The sequence below is a fragment of the Cebidichthys violaceus genome, unplaced genomic scaffold (assembly GCF_023349555.1).
Source record: "Cebidichthys violaceus isolate CVI_PGR_0920_01 unplaced genomic scaffold, fCebVio1.0.p SCAF_9, whole genome shotgun sequence".
In the NCBI taxonomy this organism is placed as follows: Eukaryota; Metazoa; Chordata; class Actinopteri; order Perciformes; family Stichaeidae; genus Cebidichthys; species Cebidichthys violaceus.
This window is the reverse complement of record NW_027176975.1, coordinates 705,188-722,687: the sequence shown is the minus strand read 5'-3', so window position 1 is coordinate 722,687 and position 17,500 is coordinate 705,188. Positions and strand designations below refer to the sequence as shown.

The 17,500-nt window shown below is 38.1% G+C and overlaps 2 protein-coding genes across 2 annotated transcripts in view; both read right to left on the bottom strand.

The window, feature by feature from the left end:
* c5 (complement component 5) overlaps positions 1-11,024 on the bottom strand; it is a 25,804-nt gene extending 14,780 nt beyond the window's left edge. The window contains exons 1-13 of the mRNA XM_068702968.1: positions 10,938-11,024; positions 8,870-9,065; positions 8,626-8,779; positions 8,282-8,352; positions 8,110-8,207; positions 5,497-5,579; positions 5,309-5,399; positions 5,112-5,220; positions 4,580-4,712; positions 2,197-2,312; positions 1,710-1,898; positions 1,173-1,376; positions 863-1,075 (exon numbers count right to left, since the gene is read on the bottom strand). Coding sequence (XP_068559069.1) covers positions 863-1,075; positions 1,173-1,376; positions 1,710-1,898; positions 2,197-2,312; positions 4,580-4,712; positions 5,112-5,220; positions 5,309-5,399; positions 5,497-5,579; positions 8,110-8,207; positions 8,282-8,352; positions 8,626-8,779; positions 8,870-9,065; positions 10,938-11,005 — 1,725 coding nt within the window. The 5' untranslated portion in view covers positions 11,006-11,024. The remainder of the gene's footprint in view (positions 1-862; positions 1,076-1,172; positions 1,377-1,709; positions 1,899-2,196; positions 2,313-4,579; positions 4,713-5,111; positions 5,221-5,308; positions 5,400-5,496; positions 5,580-8,109; positions 8,208-8,281; positions 8,353-8,625; positions 8,780-8,869; positions 9,066-10,937) is intronic.
* A 3,610-nt stretch (positions 11,025-14,634) lies between these two features.
* prdm12b (PR domain containing 12b) overlaps positions 14,635-17,500 on the bottom strand; it is a 5,509-nt gene continuing 2,643 nt past the window's right edge. The window contains exons 4-6 of the mRNA XM_068703062.1: positions 17,000-17,155; positions 16,661-16,775; positions 14,635-16,431 (exon numbers count right to left, since the gene is read on the bottom strand). Of these exons, the coding sequence (XP_068559163.1) occupies positions 15,905-16,431; positions 16,661-16,775; positions 17,000-17,155 (798 nt within the window). The 3' untranslated portion in view covers positions 14,635-15,904. The remainder of the gene's footprint in view (positions 16,432-16,660; positions 16,776-16,999; positions 17,156-17,500) is intronic.

Sequence of the window (17,500 nt, the reverse complement as noted above, 5' to 3'; positions counted from 1 at the left end):
TGCAGTACATGTTCCCGCCACCAGTGGCAGCGCTGAGTTTACATGGTTTGTCTTGAATTACATTATATATTTTTGTTACTTTAAAACTGATGTTCACGTTCTGTGAGACACAGATGCTGGACTGTGATACTCAAACAGAACTGCTCTGATTCAGGACCTGAAACTTTTGCATATTTAGCCATGTTCAGTATCTCGTTGTACCTGGAGTCCTTTGACACACTTGTCTCTGACGTCCAGCCAGACGGAGTCGGCCACCAGCTCGTTGTAACGTGTAACATTGTACACTTGTAAACTTGTACACTTGTGATCTTGTGATCTTGTAAATGTGTGAACTTGTAAACTTGTAAACTTGTAAGCTTGTAACATTGTAAACTTGTAAGCTTGTAACATTGTAAACTTCTAACATTGTAAATTTGTAAACTTGTAACATTGTAAACTTGTAACATTGTAAACTTGTAAACTTGTAACATTGTAAACTTGTAAACTTGTGAACTTGTAAACTTGTAACATTGTAAACTTGTAACATTGTAAACTTGTAACATTGTAAACTTGTAAACTTGTAACATTGTAAACTTGTAAATTTGTAAACTTGTAAGCTTGTAACATTGTAAACTTGTAACATTGTAAATTTGTAAACTTGTAACATTGTAAACTTGTAACATTGTAAACTTGTAACATTGTAAACTTGTAAACTTGTAACATTGTAAACTTGTAAACTTGTAACATTGTAAACTTGTAAACTTGTAAACTTGTGAACTTGTGAACTTGTAACATTGTAAACTTGTAAACTTGTAACATTGTAAACTTGTGAACTTGTAAATTTGTAACATTGTAAACTTGTAAACTTGTAAGCTAACGTTACCCGGAGTCCGTTGACACACTTGTCTCTGACGTTCAGCCAGACGGAGTCGGCCACCAGCTCATTGGTCCCCTCCCCGTACAGGATGTAGTAGACCAGCACTCTGATGGACGGGACCATGGCGGTTGTCACCTCAAAGCTCAGAGACTGTTTGATATTGCCACCGGAGACGAACTTCTGACTGCCGAAATCCACCACTTTCCCTTTAGAGAGCACCTGAGGGGAGCGCACACGCCGTAGTGATGAGTAACCACAGTAACAGGACACAAACACCGACACCGTGAGTCATCATCAGCTGCTGTGTCTCCCTCACCAGGTAGCTGAGGGCTCTGATGGGCACGTAGGAGGGCGTGGCCGAGTACACCTGGATGTTGGTGAAGCGTCCCACCTCCAGGCCGCTGCCGGCCAGCGGGGGGTCGATGTACAGGTAACGCTGGTTCGGAGACTGGTACGCCAACGCCTCCAGACTCAGACTGGCCTGACTGGCTAGTGGGAGGTTGGAGTCCACCGTCTCAAACTGTGTCAACAACGGGAAGAAGACAAATAAACAACAAAAACAAGTCAATAAAATGTAAACAAGTCAGGAAAACAATAAGTAAACATTTTACAACTAAACAACAGGAGAAGAAAAATAAACAAAAACAACAAGTTAACAACATGTAAACAAGTAAGCAAAATCACGTTAACAACAATAAGCAACATTTTACAACTAAACAACAGGAAGAAGACAAATAAAATGAGATGTAAACAATTAACAAAAGCATGTCAACAATAAGTCAACTTTAACAAGTAAGAAGACACATAAACAAAAACAACACAAACAATAATGAATGAGACTCCTCCTCCTCACCTTCAGCACCGCTCGGGTTCCTTCACTCTGAGTGTTGCAGATGAAGACAGCGAGGCCGTCTGATTGGCTGATGGCGCTGGTGGGACAGGGCAGGTCCTCGCTGTCCATCCCCCGTCTGAACAGCCGGCGCTCCACCAGACGCACCTGAACCCGGCTCACCGGTTTATCCAGGTGATCCTTCACTAGCACCTGCAGAGATATCATAAAAAAAATCACTGAATTAAACTTTATTCTCCACCCAAACGTTCCTCTTGAAACAGATGAAACAGGTGAGACAGGTGAGAGAGGTGGAACAGGTGGAACAGATGAAACAGGTGGAACAGGTGGAACAGGTGACACAGGTGGAACAGGTGAGACAGGTGGAACAGATGGAACAGGTGGAACAGGTGGAACAGATGGAACAGATGGAACAGGTAGAACAGGTGGAACAGGTGACGCAGGTGAAGCAGGTGAAACAGGTGGAACAGGTGTGACGGTCTGGACAAACCTGGATATTATAAGGAAGTCCAGGTTTGATGAAGGGGGGCGTGGACACCAAACTCAGTCTGTAAGGTGATTTGACAAACTTTACTGCAGCAAACTCCGCCTCCTGAGTGATCCCACCTGAGAGACGGAGATGGGGGGGGGGTTTAAATGTTTGATTTAAGATTTAAAATGTCAGGTTTGAGACTTTAAATGTCAAGTTTAAAACTCTTAATGTCAGGCTTAAGACATTAAAAGTCAGGTTTAAGACTAAATGTCAGGTTTAAGACTTTAAATCTCAGGCTTAAGACTTGGGTGTTAGGTTTAAGACTTTGAATCTCAGATTCAAGACTTTATATATGATGTTCAAGATGTCAAAAAATTACAGGTTAAACAATCTAAATGTCAGGTTTAGGAATTGAAATGTCTGGTTAAAGACTTTGAATCTCAGGTTTAAGACTCTAAGTGTCAGGTTTAAGAGTTTAAATATCAGGTTTAAGAGTTTAAATATCTGGTTTAAGATTTTAAATGTCTGGTTTAAGACCTAAATCTCAGATTTAAGACATTCAAAATATCAGATTTAAGACTATATATACAGTTGTGGTCAAAAGTTTACATACACTTGTAAAGAACATAATGTCATGGCTCTCTTGAGTTTCCAGTTATTTCTACAACTCAGATTTTTCTCTGATAGAGTGATTGGAACAGATACTTCTTTGTCACAAAAAACATTCATGAAGTTTGGTTCTTTCATGACTTTATTATGGGTTAACAGAAAAAGTGATCAAATCTGCTGGGTCAAAAATATACATACAGCAGTGCTAATATTTGGTTACATGTCCCTTGGCCATTTTCACTTCAATTAGGCGCTTTTGGTAGCCATCCACAAGCTTCTGGCAAGCTTCTCGTTGAATCTTTGACCACTCCTCTTGACAGAATTGGTGCAGTTCAGTTAAATTTGATGGCTTTCTGACATGGACTTGTTTCTTCAGCATTGTCCACATGTTCTCAATGGGATTTAAGTCAGGACTTTGGGAAGGCCATTCTAAAACCCTAATTCTAGCCCGATTTAGCCATTCCATTACCACTTTTGATGTGTGTTTGGGGTCATTGTCCCGTTGGAACACCCAACTGCGCCCAAGACCCAACCTTCGGGCTGATGATTTTAGGTTATCTTGAAGAATTTGAAGGTAATCCTCCTTCTTCATTATCCCATTTACTCTCTGTAAAGCACCAGTTCCATTGGCAGCAAAACAGCCCCACAGCATAATACTACCACCACCGTGCTTGACGGTAGGCATGGTGTTCTTGGGGTTAAAGGCCTCACCTTTTCTCCTCCAAACATATTGCTGAGCATTGTGGCCAAACAGCTCGATTTTTGTTTCGTCTGACCACAGAACTTTCCTCCAGAAGGTCTTATCTTTGTCCACGTGATCAGCAGCAAACTTCAGTCGAGCCTTAAGGTGCCGCTTTTGGAGCGAGGGCTTCCTTCTTGCACGGCAGCCTCTCAGTCCACGAAGATGCAAAACACGCTTGACTGTGGACACTGACACCTGTGTTCCAGCAGCTTCTAATTCTTGGCAGATCTGCTTTTTGGTGGTTCTCGGTTGGCTCTTCACCCTCCTGACCAATTTTCTCTCAGCAGCAGGTGATAGCTTGCGTTTTCTTCCTGATCGTGGCAGTGACAAAACAGTGCCATGCACTTTATACTTACAAACAATTGTTTGCACTGTTGCTCTTGGGACCTGCAGCTGCTTTGAAATGGCTCCAAGTGACTTTCCTGACTTGTTCAAGTCAATGATTCGCTTTTTCAGATCCATGCTGAGCTCCTTTGACTTTCCCATTGTAGCATTTGTGGGCGTTTGTATCCAATGAGCCCTATTTAAATGGCCTCAGAGAAGTCACCAGCTGTAGTCACTCATAATCACTCATAAGAAGTTAAGAGGCCATGCTATGAAGCTCATTTCATTGACACAACTTTCTAAGTCACCAAAATTGCTAATTCATGTTGCTGTATGTATATTTTTGACCCAGCAGATTTTGTCACTTTTTCTGTTAACCCATAATAAAGTCATGAAAGAACCAAACTTCATGAATGTTTTTTGTGACAAAGAAGTATCTGTTCCAATCACTCTATCAGAGAAAAATCAGAGTTGTAGAAATAACTGGAAACTCAAGAGAGCCATGACATTATGTTCTTTGCAAGTGTATGTAAACTTTTGACCACAACTGTATGACGTTCAAGACTTCAAATTTGAGGTTAAACACTTTAAATGTCAGGTTCAAGACATTAAATCTCAGGTTTAAGACTCTTAATGTCTGGTATAGGACACTAAATTCTAAGATTAAGACTTACATGTCATGTTTAAGCCTTTTAAATGTCAGGTTAAAGACAGAAGCGTGTGTACCTGTGTCCTCCTGCAGCAGGACAGCGATGTAAAGGTACTTCCCCACCAGACTATTGAGGTCTTTGGGTCCATCGTGTTCTGAGAGGACCTTCTCCATGTTCACGGTCACGTCCACTTCACCTTTCGACGACAACTGAAGGACACAGAAACTGAAAGGTAAAGATGTATCCGTGCTGTTTATGAGAAGTGAAGAAGTAGAAATACAGAATTAAATCTGTCCGTATCAGAAAGTGTTGAATATTGTTTAATAAGTGTTTTTAATTCTGAGTCATGTCTTTAAGGCTTAAGGCTTTTCCTTCAGCCACAACAAGATTATTATTAAGAAAGATTATTAATCTAAAAATAAAAACTTGATGAACATTATATTTTTATAAACTCTTCTCACTTTTACACAAACATGGACTTTCAAAGATGATAAAACTGGAAATGATGGCCATGAAAAAGGTAAAAAATATGTTTGTGTTCTTAAATAATAATATCAGAGAAGTATATGAACGGTAGTGATGCTTATATTAAGACTTTATATATTTACTATCTCTTTTCTGATGGAGCTGGGGATGATAACCGGAGGAGTCTTTCCGCTAACGTAGCCGTAGCGCAGGTACATTTCCCCGTTAGCCACCGGAGCTCCGTGGACGTACCTGAGAGAAAACACCTTTAATCTCATTTACACATTTAAGTGGTTTTGAGTTCTGGATATCTGAAACATGACATCAGCTGTTTCTTCACCTGGCTGAGACCTTGAAGCTGAAACGGTTGAAGCTTCCGTAGCTAACGTAGTTAGCTTCTGGTTCCACGTGGATGTAGAAACTGGGAAGAACTGACACAGAACAGTTAATAATTCACATTTTACTCTTTATTTATGCTGAACTTTAGACCAGCTGTTTGGTTAAAGTCATATCTGATTGAGATGTTACCATATTCTTTAACTTCAAAGTCAGCTCTCGCTGTTGTAGTGAAATCATCAGAGTAAGAGGCTTCAATGGTCCAAATCCCCAACCTGGAATCACATTCAAAATATTATGAACAGCCTGGAATCACATTAATAACAGTTTAAACAGCCTGGAATCACATTAATAACATTATAAACAACCTGGAATCACATTAATAACAGTTTAAACAGCCTGGAATCACATTAATAACATTATAAACAACCTGGAATCACATTAATAACATTATAAACAACCTGGAATCACATTAATAACATTATAAACAGCCTGGAATCACATTAATAACAGTTTAAACAGCCTGGAATCACATTAATAACAGTTTAAACAGCCTGGAATCACATTAATAACATTATAAACAACCTGGAATCACATTAATAACAGTTTAAACAGCCTGGAATCACATTAATAACATTATAAACAGCCTGGAATCACATTAATAACAGTTTAAACAACCTGGAATCACATTAATAACAGTTTAAACAACCTGGAATCACTTTAATAACATTATAAACAACCTGGAATCACATTAATAACAGTTTAAACAACCTGGAATCACATTAACAACAGTTTAAACAACTTGGAATCACATTAATAACATTATAAACAACCTGGAATCACATTAATAACAGTTTAAACAACCTGGAATCACATTAATAACATTATAAACAACCTGGAATCACATTAATAACAGTTTAACCTTTTAAAAACGAGGCCTATTTGCAGGCCTCAGCTCGAATAAAGATAAGAAATACCTAATTAATTGTATAAAAAAAAAAAAAAAAAAAAAAAATTATATATTTTTGAGATGAGAAAAATCATGGAACTATCAGAATACATGTTACTGGTTCACATAAGATAAGGATGGAACACAGCAGAACTTGGAAAACTCAAAAGCTCGATCTTGAAAAACAGCACTTTTAGGGTATTGTTTTTTGGAAAGTATGGGTATCCAAGACTTTTAATATGCTGGGCTCTTAGAACAACTGATATAGGCTCTATATACACAGCTATACATAGATACAGTGAAACATTTATGAAATATAGAGCATTTCAAATTAGAAAACTGATCAAATACTCCAATATTTGAATAAAAAAGTATTTTTAAAATTCAAAAACACTCTATATCACTTCTATGTATCACTCATGATGTTCATTGAATCAATAGACCGAAGATTGGACCTTTTTTGAGTGTTTTAAGCTCTTTCTATGCCCTTTTTAGTTATTTAGTTTAAGGTCAAATCCTGCTTCGACTCTCTGTTCAGGGCTGTATCTCAGCCCCCCCTTCTCCGATTTTCACCATTGAGACATCCTTCGAACCGTAGGAGCCAATAGAATTGCCTGGAATTGAAAGCTAGATGATTGACAGCACTATTAGCCAATAAAGCTCAAAAACGTCCAGCTCTCAAATCTGATTTGCTGAGCTTCCAACCCTCCCAAGAATCCGAGGAGTGTCGGAGAGACACGAATCGAACGGATTCACACGGAGCACCAGCAGCTGGACAAACATGCATTGGAAGTACGGAGATATTCCATTTTTTCGCTGAGATTCGACCAAAAGTAAGTACAATATTCGATGAAAGCTGTGTGACTTTTTGTGTTCAAAGCTGAATATCTCTGCGATGGTTTACCGGGGAGAGAAATGGAAACTATGTCCGTAATCTCCGTCAGGCGCTCGTGCTTTTTCATGCTGCATGTTCGTAGGTAGCACGTTGCTAACGGAGTGTAGCAGCCTTTTTCTCCGGTCTGTCCCAGTCATATCGAGTATGATTTATGATATTTTGTTATTTGTTTGCTTGGCTGATGGGAGATGTGTTTGTCTCATGTAGAAGTGACCTAGTTCATGTTGTTCCCAGGACGCTGAGGTTTCTGCAGAACTATAACATCACTATATTCGTTCTTCGTGGGTTCTCTGCCAGTTACTTTTAACACAAAACTCTCTAAGTTTTGATGTACTCTGCGTCCAAATGGGGGACCCTCGGGTGTACAACCTGGAATCACTTTAATAACATTATAAACAACCTGGAATCACATTAATAACAGTTTAAACAACCTGGAATCACTTTAATAACATTATAAACAACCTGGAATCACATTAATAACAGTTTAAACAACCTGGAATCACATTAATAACATTATGGACAGCCTGGAATCACATTAATAACATTATAAACAACCTGGAATCACATTAATAACAGTTTAAACAGCCTGGAATCACATTAATAACATTATAAACAACCTGGAATCACATTAATAACAGTTTAAACAGCCTGGAATCACTTTAATAACATTATAAACAGCCTGGAATCACATTAACAACAGTTTAAACAGCCTGGAATCACATTAATAACATTATAAACAGCCTGGAATCACATTAATAACATTATAAACAGCCTGGAATCACATTAATAACAGTTTAAACAACCTGGAATCACATTAACAACAGTTTAAACAACCTGGAATCACATTAATAACATTATAAACAACCTGGAATCACATTAATAACAGTTTAAACAGCCTGGAATCACATTAACAACATTATAAAGTTTACATTAATAACAGTATAAAGTTTAAAGGTCTTACTTTGGTTTAATGGGGATCTTGAACGGGTTTTGCATCGACGGGATTCCATTGTTCACATCAATCATCTCCACTATGTCCACTGTGGTTTGATCCGGGTCCTGAGGGGGGGGGGGGGGGGGGGTCACTAATCTGATTCTGAAATCAACGTGATGCTGAAGGTCATCACACTCACCTTGAAGGTCAGGAAGACGCTGCGATTGGCCGGCCTCAGCTCCTCGTTCAGGGAGAACGCCCTCACTTTGACTGTACACACACACACACACACATATTTATGTAATTTTCATAAACAAAGAGCTTAAAAAATGACATGAATGATTTATCAAACGTCAGAAGAGATGTAAGAAGTATTCAGGTCATTTACTGCAGTAAAAGTACTAATACACACTGTGAAAATACTGAGTACCTTGACTGTGTACTTAAGCACAGTACTTGAGTAAATGTACTTAGTAAGAGACACAGGGATTAAACAGTGACTGGTGCTGATGCATTGTGGGAGTTGTAGTTCTAAAGTCTCACCGCTCTGGTGCGGGGTGTACAGCGGTTTGTCGGTCTGGACGAACAGGAAGCCGTTGGTGCGGCTGACAGAGACAGACAGGTGCTGGTTGATCTCTGCTGATTGGACGTGCAGAGTCACATGACTCACGCTCTTACCCAGCTGACTCGGGTGCAGCTGTGAGAGAGACAGGAAGAGACCTCTCGATATAAAAACGCCTCCTGAGATAAAGTCCTGGTAACGTCACCGCAGCGCGTCGCGTCTCACCTGGACTTTGGCGGCGGCCTGGTGGTGGTTCTGAGCGTTGAGAGTCACAACCTCCTGAACCAGAACCACGTGATCCGGAGCCATGGAGGTCTTCAAGAACACGTAGACCGTCACCTCGTCTGTGAAACCGAACAGCTGCAGTAAGACCGTCTCCACGGCATCGAGACGTAGAGAGAGAGGAGCCGTGATCAGATACCTGAGGGGGAGGACACACCTTTACTCCTCTAATAGCATGAGACTTTATTATTATTATTGTTATGTTACTTTATTATTGTTATTGTTATGTTACTTTATTAATGTTATTATGTTACTTTATTATAATTATGTTACTTTATTATTATTATTATGTTACTTTATTATTATTATTATGTTACTTTATTATTGTTATTATGTTACTTTATTATAATTATGTTACTTTATTATTATTAGGTTACTTTATTAATGTTATTATGTTACTTTATTATTGTTATGTTACTTTATTATTATTATGTTACTTTATTATTGTTATTGTTATGTTACTTTATTATTATTATGCTACTTTATTATTGTTATTGTTATGTTACTTTATTATTGTTATTATTATGTTACTTTATTATTATTATGTTACTTTATTATTATTATTATTATGTTACTTTATTATTATTATTATGTTACTTTATTATTGTTATTATGTTACTTTATTATAATTATGTTACTTTATTATTATTAGGTTACTTTATTAATGTTATTATGTTACTTTATTATTGTTATGTTACTTTATTATTATTATGTTACTTTATTATTGTTATTGTTATGTTACTTTATTATTATTATGCTACTTTATTATTGTTATTGTTATGTTACTTTATTATTGTTATTATTATGTTACTTTATTATTATTATGTTACTTTATTATCGTTATGTTACTTTATTATTATGTTACTTTATTATTATGTTACTTTATTATTATTATGTTACTTTATTATTATGTTACTTTATTAATGTTATTGTTATGTTACTTTATTATTGTTATTATTATGTTACTTTATTATTGTTATTATTATGTTACTTTATTATTATGTTACTTTACTATTATTATGTTACTTTATTATTATTATGTTACTTTATTCATGTTATTGTTGTTACTTTATTATTATTATTATGTTACTTTATTATTATTGTGTTACTTTATTATTGTTATTATGTTACTTTATTATTGTTATTATGTTACTTTATTATTGTTATTGTTATGTTACTTTATTATCGTTATGTTACTTTATTATTATGTTACTTTATTATCGTTATGTTACTTTATTATTATGTTACTTTACTATTATTATGTTACTTTATTATTATGTTACTTTATTAATGTTATTGTTATGTTACTTTATTATTGTTATGTTACTTTGTTATTATTACATTTCTTTATTATTATTATTATGTTACTTTATTATTGTTATTGTTATGTTTTTGATGTTGATGATTTTCTTCATCAGGTCAACATGTTAATGTGACCAAACACCTTTCACAACTAAAGACACTCATCGGCCTCACAAGTTGCATTGTCACTGTTAGCATGTTAGCATGCTGATGTTAGCAGTTAGCTCAAAGCTAACACATACCTAATGGTAGCATTATCACTGTTAGCATGTTAGCAGTTAGCTGAAAGCTCTGCTGCGTCACAGGACTGTAGACCCTCTGACATGTATTTGAAATGAGTGGAACTGCAGTTTGTTTGTTCATGTTGATGTTGGTCGGGTGGTCTCTGAGATAAGATATATATATTTATATGTATACATATATATATTTATGTATGTATGTATACTAACCCGTTAGCATGGGAATAACTGAAACTATTCCACACAAACATTCATCAGACTGTCAAGAAAACACAAACTACACTAAAAGTACAGACACAAGTAGAATTACTACAAGTTCAACAGGGTTTGTACTGATACAACAACTAGTCTGACAAGATCATAATAATAATAATAATAATAATAATAATAATAATAATAGTAATAATAATAATAATAGTAATAATAATAATAATAATAGGAGCAAAAAGAAAAAGAAGAAGTTGACTTACGATCTGGAATGGGCCTCCGTCCTCCAACAGAGACAACACACACACATGAAGAGGACACACACCTTCATCCTGACTGTGAGGAGAACACTGAGACAAAGAGAGTGGACTGATACATTTATTAGTTATTGATCAACTCAGCTATTGACAAATACCTGAGAGTCATCACACACACAGTGGCAACTTCCTCTGTGTGTGTGTGTGTGTGTGTGAGTGTGTGTGTGTGTGTGTGTGTGTGTGTGTGTGTGTGAGAGTGTGTGTGTGTGTGTGTGTGTGTAAGAGTGTGTGTGTGTGTGTGTGTGTGTGTGTGTGTGTGTGTGTGTGTGAGAGTGTAAGAGTGTGTGTGTGTGTGTTTTGTGAGAGTGTAAGAGTGTGTGTGTGTGTGTGTGTGTGTGTGTGTGTGTGTGTGTGTGTGTGTCCCAAAGGTGAGTTTACTCAGTCTGGGTTTTCTGATCTTACCTAACAGTGTTGTTGACTCTGTTATGAACTCATCGGTCACTCGTTCCATCAGAGAGAAAAAATATGGACAGGATCATTTTTAATCAGTTATATATATATATGTGTGTGTGTAGTATATATACTACATATATATATGTAGTATATATACTACATATATATATGTAGTATATATATATATACAGTATATATACTACATATATATACTGTATATATAGTTTATGAACATATTTGATACACAGAGGAAGCTTGAGGTGCTTTGCATAATAAAGTTTATACAAACACACAGGTATGAAGAAGAGTATACAATAAAATAATATTAATAATAACAAAAAAATAAAAGGACAATTTCAGTGCAAATCAAACATAGGAGGGTCAATTTAGTTCAAATATATGGAGTCATAGAAGTGTGATAAAACCCAATACATCTTTAAAAGATAAATATATAAATATGGAAACATAAAGAGGAATAAACGGAAAAAAAAAATTCATTAAATTTTTTTTAAGAATTTAAAAAAAAATATTATAATTTTCGAATTTACAAAAATCTACATACATATACCTACATCTATGACTTCAGCATTATATATAATATATATTATACGTCATTATTTGAACATTATTAAATGTTTTTAAAACAAATGTATTCATTTGTTTCCCTTTATTTTTGCTTATTCTTTTCCTATTGCTTTATACATCTCATATATATCTATATAATATATAGATATATATGGTGCTCAGTCTGTGGACGGTGTGATGACTAAAAGCAGCTGCAGCGTGTTTGTTGACTGTCAGTCAGCTGAGTGTATTTCACAACATTTACTGAAGTAAAAACAGGAAGAGTCTGTAGAAACACACCAGAAACCAGTAAACCCAGCCTGTGACAGGAAGTGAATGACACGCACCACCGAGCTCTGCCACAAGGTGGAACCACAAGACCACAGTGGTGTCAGGTACGAGTCTACATTACCTGTGTCAGTGAAGAGAGGCGCTGAGATACAACACTGGGATTATTAAACTTGACCACACAGCTGTGAGTCTACAAAACAGTCCTTCACAATAAAAGCACAAAAAAGCTCTAAAGGTGGAAGCTAACACTGCCAACTCTCATTAACGTTAGCTACTCTGAAGTGGGTCTAATTATCATGACCAGCAGGAGCCGACATTACTGTAAATAAACTAAATATAAGTACCTTAAAGTACTTACAGTCACTGGACCTGTTTGGGGCTTAATTGGCCTTAAAACTGAAACTTTCCTGGGGTCTTCCTTTAGCTCCCTGCAGAGAGGATCATACCACTGAGAGGGGACAGGATCATACTACTAGAATTCAGGAAAGATATGTAAGGTATGTATGATGGTGAACGGGAGAGAGAAATATTTTTTTGATAATTGGTCCGAGGATTACACTTCTGTTTGTCAATCAAAATATAATGTTTAAGTTGTAGGTTTTTGTCGCTGTAACGTTCAGTTCAGTGAACAACATCTCTCATCTCACAATGTTCATCACCAAAACATCAACATGGACGTTAGCTTGGCTTGTCGCTAGCTAGCTCACATCTGAGACGTCTTGGGTGTGCAAAGTTATCTTTTAAATGTGCAAACATCATATGTGTAATTCATGGCACATATACAGTATATATATATATATATATATATATATATATATATATATATATATACTGTATATATCAATAGCTACATACCGTTAGCTATGTACCCTTTGTTTTGTACTAATAGACTAATAGCTACGTACCATTAGCTATTAGACGTTCGGTACGTACCGTTAGCTACGTACCGTTAGTTACGTACCATTAGCTAAGTACCGTTAGCTACGTACCGTTAGCTACGTACCGTTAGCTATATACCCTTTGTTTTGTACCCTTTGTTTTGTACTAATAGCTACGTACCATTAGCTATTAGACGTTTGTTACGTACCGTTAGTGACGTACCGTTAGCGACGTACCGTTAGCTACGTATCGTTAGCTATGTACCCTTTGTTACGTACCGTTAGCGTCAAACCGTTAGCGACATAGCTTTAGCTACTTACCGTCACTGGCAGATGTCACTTTGCCTGGAGGAGAGCAGATTGGATCTCTGGAGAAGTAGTTAGGCAGAGGGACGGTAGCTAACGCTAATCCTCATCAGTACATCATGTAACTTACGCACTTCATCGTAAAGACACACACCCTAACCCTAGCTAGCTTTGTTAAGCTAGCTAGCTTTGTTAAGATTGTGTTGGTTACTAATGTTAATGTAAGGCCGAGCAATTAGTTAACTTAGTTTGACCCACATCAAAGTCACACCTAAAGGTAAAATGATTCAAGTATTTGAGATAAAGTGAGATCAATTGTCAGTAACTATTGGTCGTTCCTGTTCTACGTAAACTAATGATCTATAGTAGCTAGCCTTCGTAACATTAGCATTATTGGCTAAATTTACTCGACATAAAATACTTAGCTCTATCAGTTAAATAAATTATAATACTATTGCATTATATTTATTGATGAAATAGAATGTAAGCTGTGTTTTATTGTTGTCGACGGTGGCAGATACTTTTACTAATTGTATTAACTGTAGGCTGGTTTAAGTTACTGTATGAAAATGTCCTGTATTTTATAATCATCAAGTGTAACTTCAGCTGTCAGATAAATGTAGTGGAGTAAAAAGTACAAAGTTTTCCTCTGAGATGCAGTATAACATTAAAATACTTAGGTAGAAGTACATAATCAATGTACAGATATGAGCAGAGTGGAAGTAAATACTTTATTAGGAGTATATAGGCTCAAATACAATGTCCTTTATAGTCAACATAGCATACGTCATACACCAATACATGAGTCATATGTGACCTCATACACATACAGAGATAAAGTGACAGTTCAATTATATTCTGGGCATAAAGCACATCTCATGTTTATATTCACATTCTTTTCTTTGACAGTTTATTATTTACATCACATGAAGACAAAAAAGGCCGACAAACAGCTGCCAGCTGACGGGACTCATCAAGTTTTCTAATATTTCATTTCTTTGAATATTTAACAACATATTTATACAGAAATCATACAATGTAGAAACATTTACAGAGATTAGAAACTTACATTCTAATATTTTATAACAGGTGTCCATTGAACCTGCCGAGACCCAATTTGGGTCTTGACCCAACAGACCTGAACCAATAATAATATTAATAATAATAATAATAATAGAATATGTTAAATTTCAGGCTCTGCCTACTTTAATACGTGATGAGCTTCTTTAAAGGAATCAGGTGAGTTTTTAGTAGATTTAGGCCACTGGTTGGTCAACAAGAAGACGGCAAAATCGTTCACTCTTGCTAACGTGTTAGCATGCAGCAAACGTTTAGGAAAGTCCCAAAAAATACTTTGGTGCTTTGTGCTAATACATTAGCATGGAGTTTGCTATTACTAGCGTGGTGTAGCATCACGTCTACCACCGGTCAAGCTAACGTGGGCTTAAATATTAGTTTTTCACAAGGTTTTCAATCAACAAGTTGAATGCTAAAGTGCTAGCTTGGAGGCTACTATAGCTATACTATGCTAAAGTGAGAGTTGGATCATTGAAACAATTCTAAGAGCTTAACTCAACACGGTGTAGCTAACGTTAGCACTCACATTAATGCTAGCGTTAGCCCTTGATCACAGACAGACCTACTAGCACTCTAAGCTAGCTAGCTTGCTAACAAACTAGCTAGTTTGATTGCTAATGCCACAATAACTTCAAGAGTCACATTAGTAGCTGCGTGGAAACCAGGTTTGTGCTCTGGAGCCGCTTCAGTAAAGTGAACTCTGGATACTTTAGCTTCCTCCATTTTTAACTCTTTGGAACAGTTTCGCTAGTTAGCGCATGAATCAAAAACTCAACAAGATTTTTCCAAAAAATTTGGTGTGACGTTTTACTCCACTTAACACGGGGTCATCCCTTAGTAACCAGATATAAAACCTTTTCCAGCTGAAGGTTTGTACTGCAGTTGGAGCTTTAGCATTATGTATGCTAACCTGTTAGCATGGTAATGCCTGACCAACGGGACGACCTAGCAGAAGCTCGGTGGATTCCTGTGAAGGAGCCTCAGACTGTAGTTCCAGTTTATAACACAAACATCACAAAGCTTTAACAGAACCTTTAGCATGCAGACAAAGCACGACGTCATCGTCTCACAGACATTTATACCAGAGTCACAGGCTGAACGCTGCGTCCCATCATGCAACAGTTTCATGAGTCATCATGAGTCTCAGTGTTTGAATGAAGAACCGTGAAGCATGCTGATCATGTAAATAATACAAACGTGATCGTCTCATTCATGTCATGTTTAGATCGTCTGTGTGTCTCTGTTCCTGTGTCTCTCTTTCTGTCTCTCTCTGTCTGTCTCTCTTTCTGTCTCTGTCTCTCTTTCTGTCTCTGTCTCTCTCTGTCTCTCTCTCTGTCTCTGTCTCTCTCTGTCTCTCTCTCTGTCTCTGTCTCTCTCTGTCTGTCTCTCTCTCTCTCCCCCCCATCACAGCACCATGGTGGGGATGTGGTGCACCAGTGATGCTGGGTGAGGCATGGAGGTGAGCTGTGGTGGGTGAGGATGAGGATGAGGAGGAGGAAGAGCAGCGGGAGGAGAGTGAGCAGTGTGCACCGCCACAACGCTCGCCCCCCCCGCCCCGGCTCCTCCGGCGCCCCCGGAGGGTCGATGCCGGGCGCTCTTCTGGTGCGCCCTGAGGCCGGCCAGCTGCGAGTAGGCCGACTGGCACACGTGACACTTGTAGGGTCTCTCTCCGGTGTGCAGCCGCACGTGGTTCCTCAGCGTGGACGACTGGCTGAAGCGGCGGTTACAGAAGCGACACACGAACGGCTTGTCCAGCGTGTGGATCCGCATGTGAGAGCGCAGGTTACTGCGGGAGTTGAACCCACGGTGGCAGATGACGCAACGCATGCGGCCCAGACTGATGGAGGAGGAGGAGGAGGAGGAGGAAGAGGAGGAGGACGAGGAGGAGGAGCAGGAGGAGGAAGAGGAGCCTTCACAGGTGTGGAACTCATCTGGGAGGAGGAAGAGGAGGAGAAATGGGTCAAACTGATATTCTATATTGTCTCATTCTCAGACTCAAACAACATAAATAAATGATATAAAATTTAATAATCATTCTAAAATAAATACATAAATCAACATTCTATAAGTCTGAACGTATGGAAGCCTAAATGTGTCATCTGACCCTCTCAGGTTCTAGATATCGGATCGTCTTTATGATCAATAATCGGAGGTCTTTACCCGTCTTGGTCTTCTTGCTCTGCTCCTCGTCTCCTCCGGGGATCCCCGGGATCCCCAGGAAGGTGTTGTGAGAGTTTCCGTACCAGACGAGGAGCTCCTGGTCCGGAGGGATCGTCTGAGGAGAGACAGCAGCACTAATCAATACATCAGGATCCATAATCCATAACGTTCATCTGAGGAACTCTTCTGCTGATCAAGATCAAAGACTTACGTAAACATGAGTCTTGAATAGTCTTTTCATGTCTCGCGTACGTGATTTATTAAAGGTGATGAAATGACGACCATGATGTTCAAACATTAATAAAGAGGACTTCATGTGTTGGCGGTGCGTTCACTGACCTCCACGGCCTTGTAGAAGATGCTGCTGCCGATCTGAACCACCTCCAGGTTCTGCTCCTGCTCGTTCCGCGCACACTTGATGTACGTCATCCAGCTCCTCTGGTCCTCCTGACTGGCGTCGATGAAGTAGCGGACGGTCCCGTCCTCGTTGAACACCTGAGAGGCAGCAGAAACACCTTTTATATGATATGAAATATGAATATTGTTGTTGTTGTTGGTGGAATATGATGGAGGAATGAAGCCCGGTAGAGTTCTGAGCTCTCTGACCAGCCTTCTGCTTCATGATGGTTCATAAAGGAACCATGAGCTACAGATGTGAGCAGCTGTTCAACAGTTAGAGCTGAGAGGAGCTCTGTCGTGGTGGTGGGTTTGGCGCCCCCTGTGGACTGAAGAGGAAGTGTTTCTGAGCACCAGCGTCCCTTTAAAAAACATCTTCAGTTTCATAACCGGTTAAGATTCTCACTGTAACTTTAACCTGCTAGTTGGTTAGAAGTCGGTCAG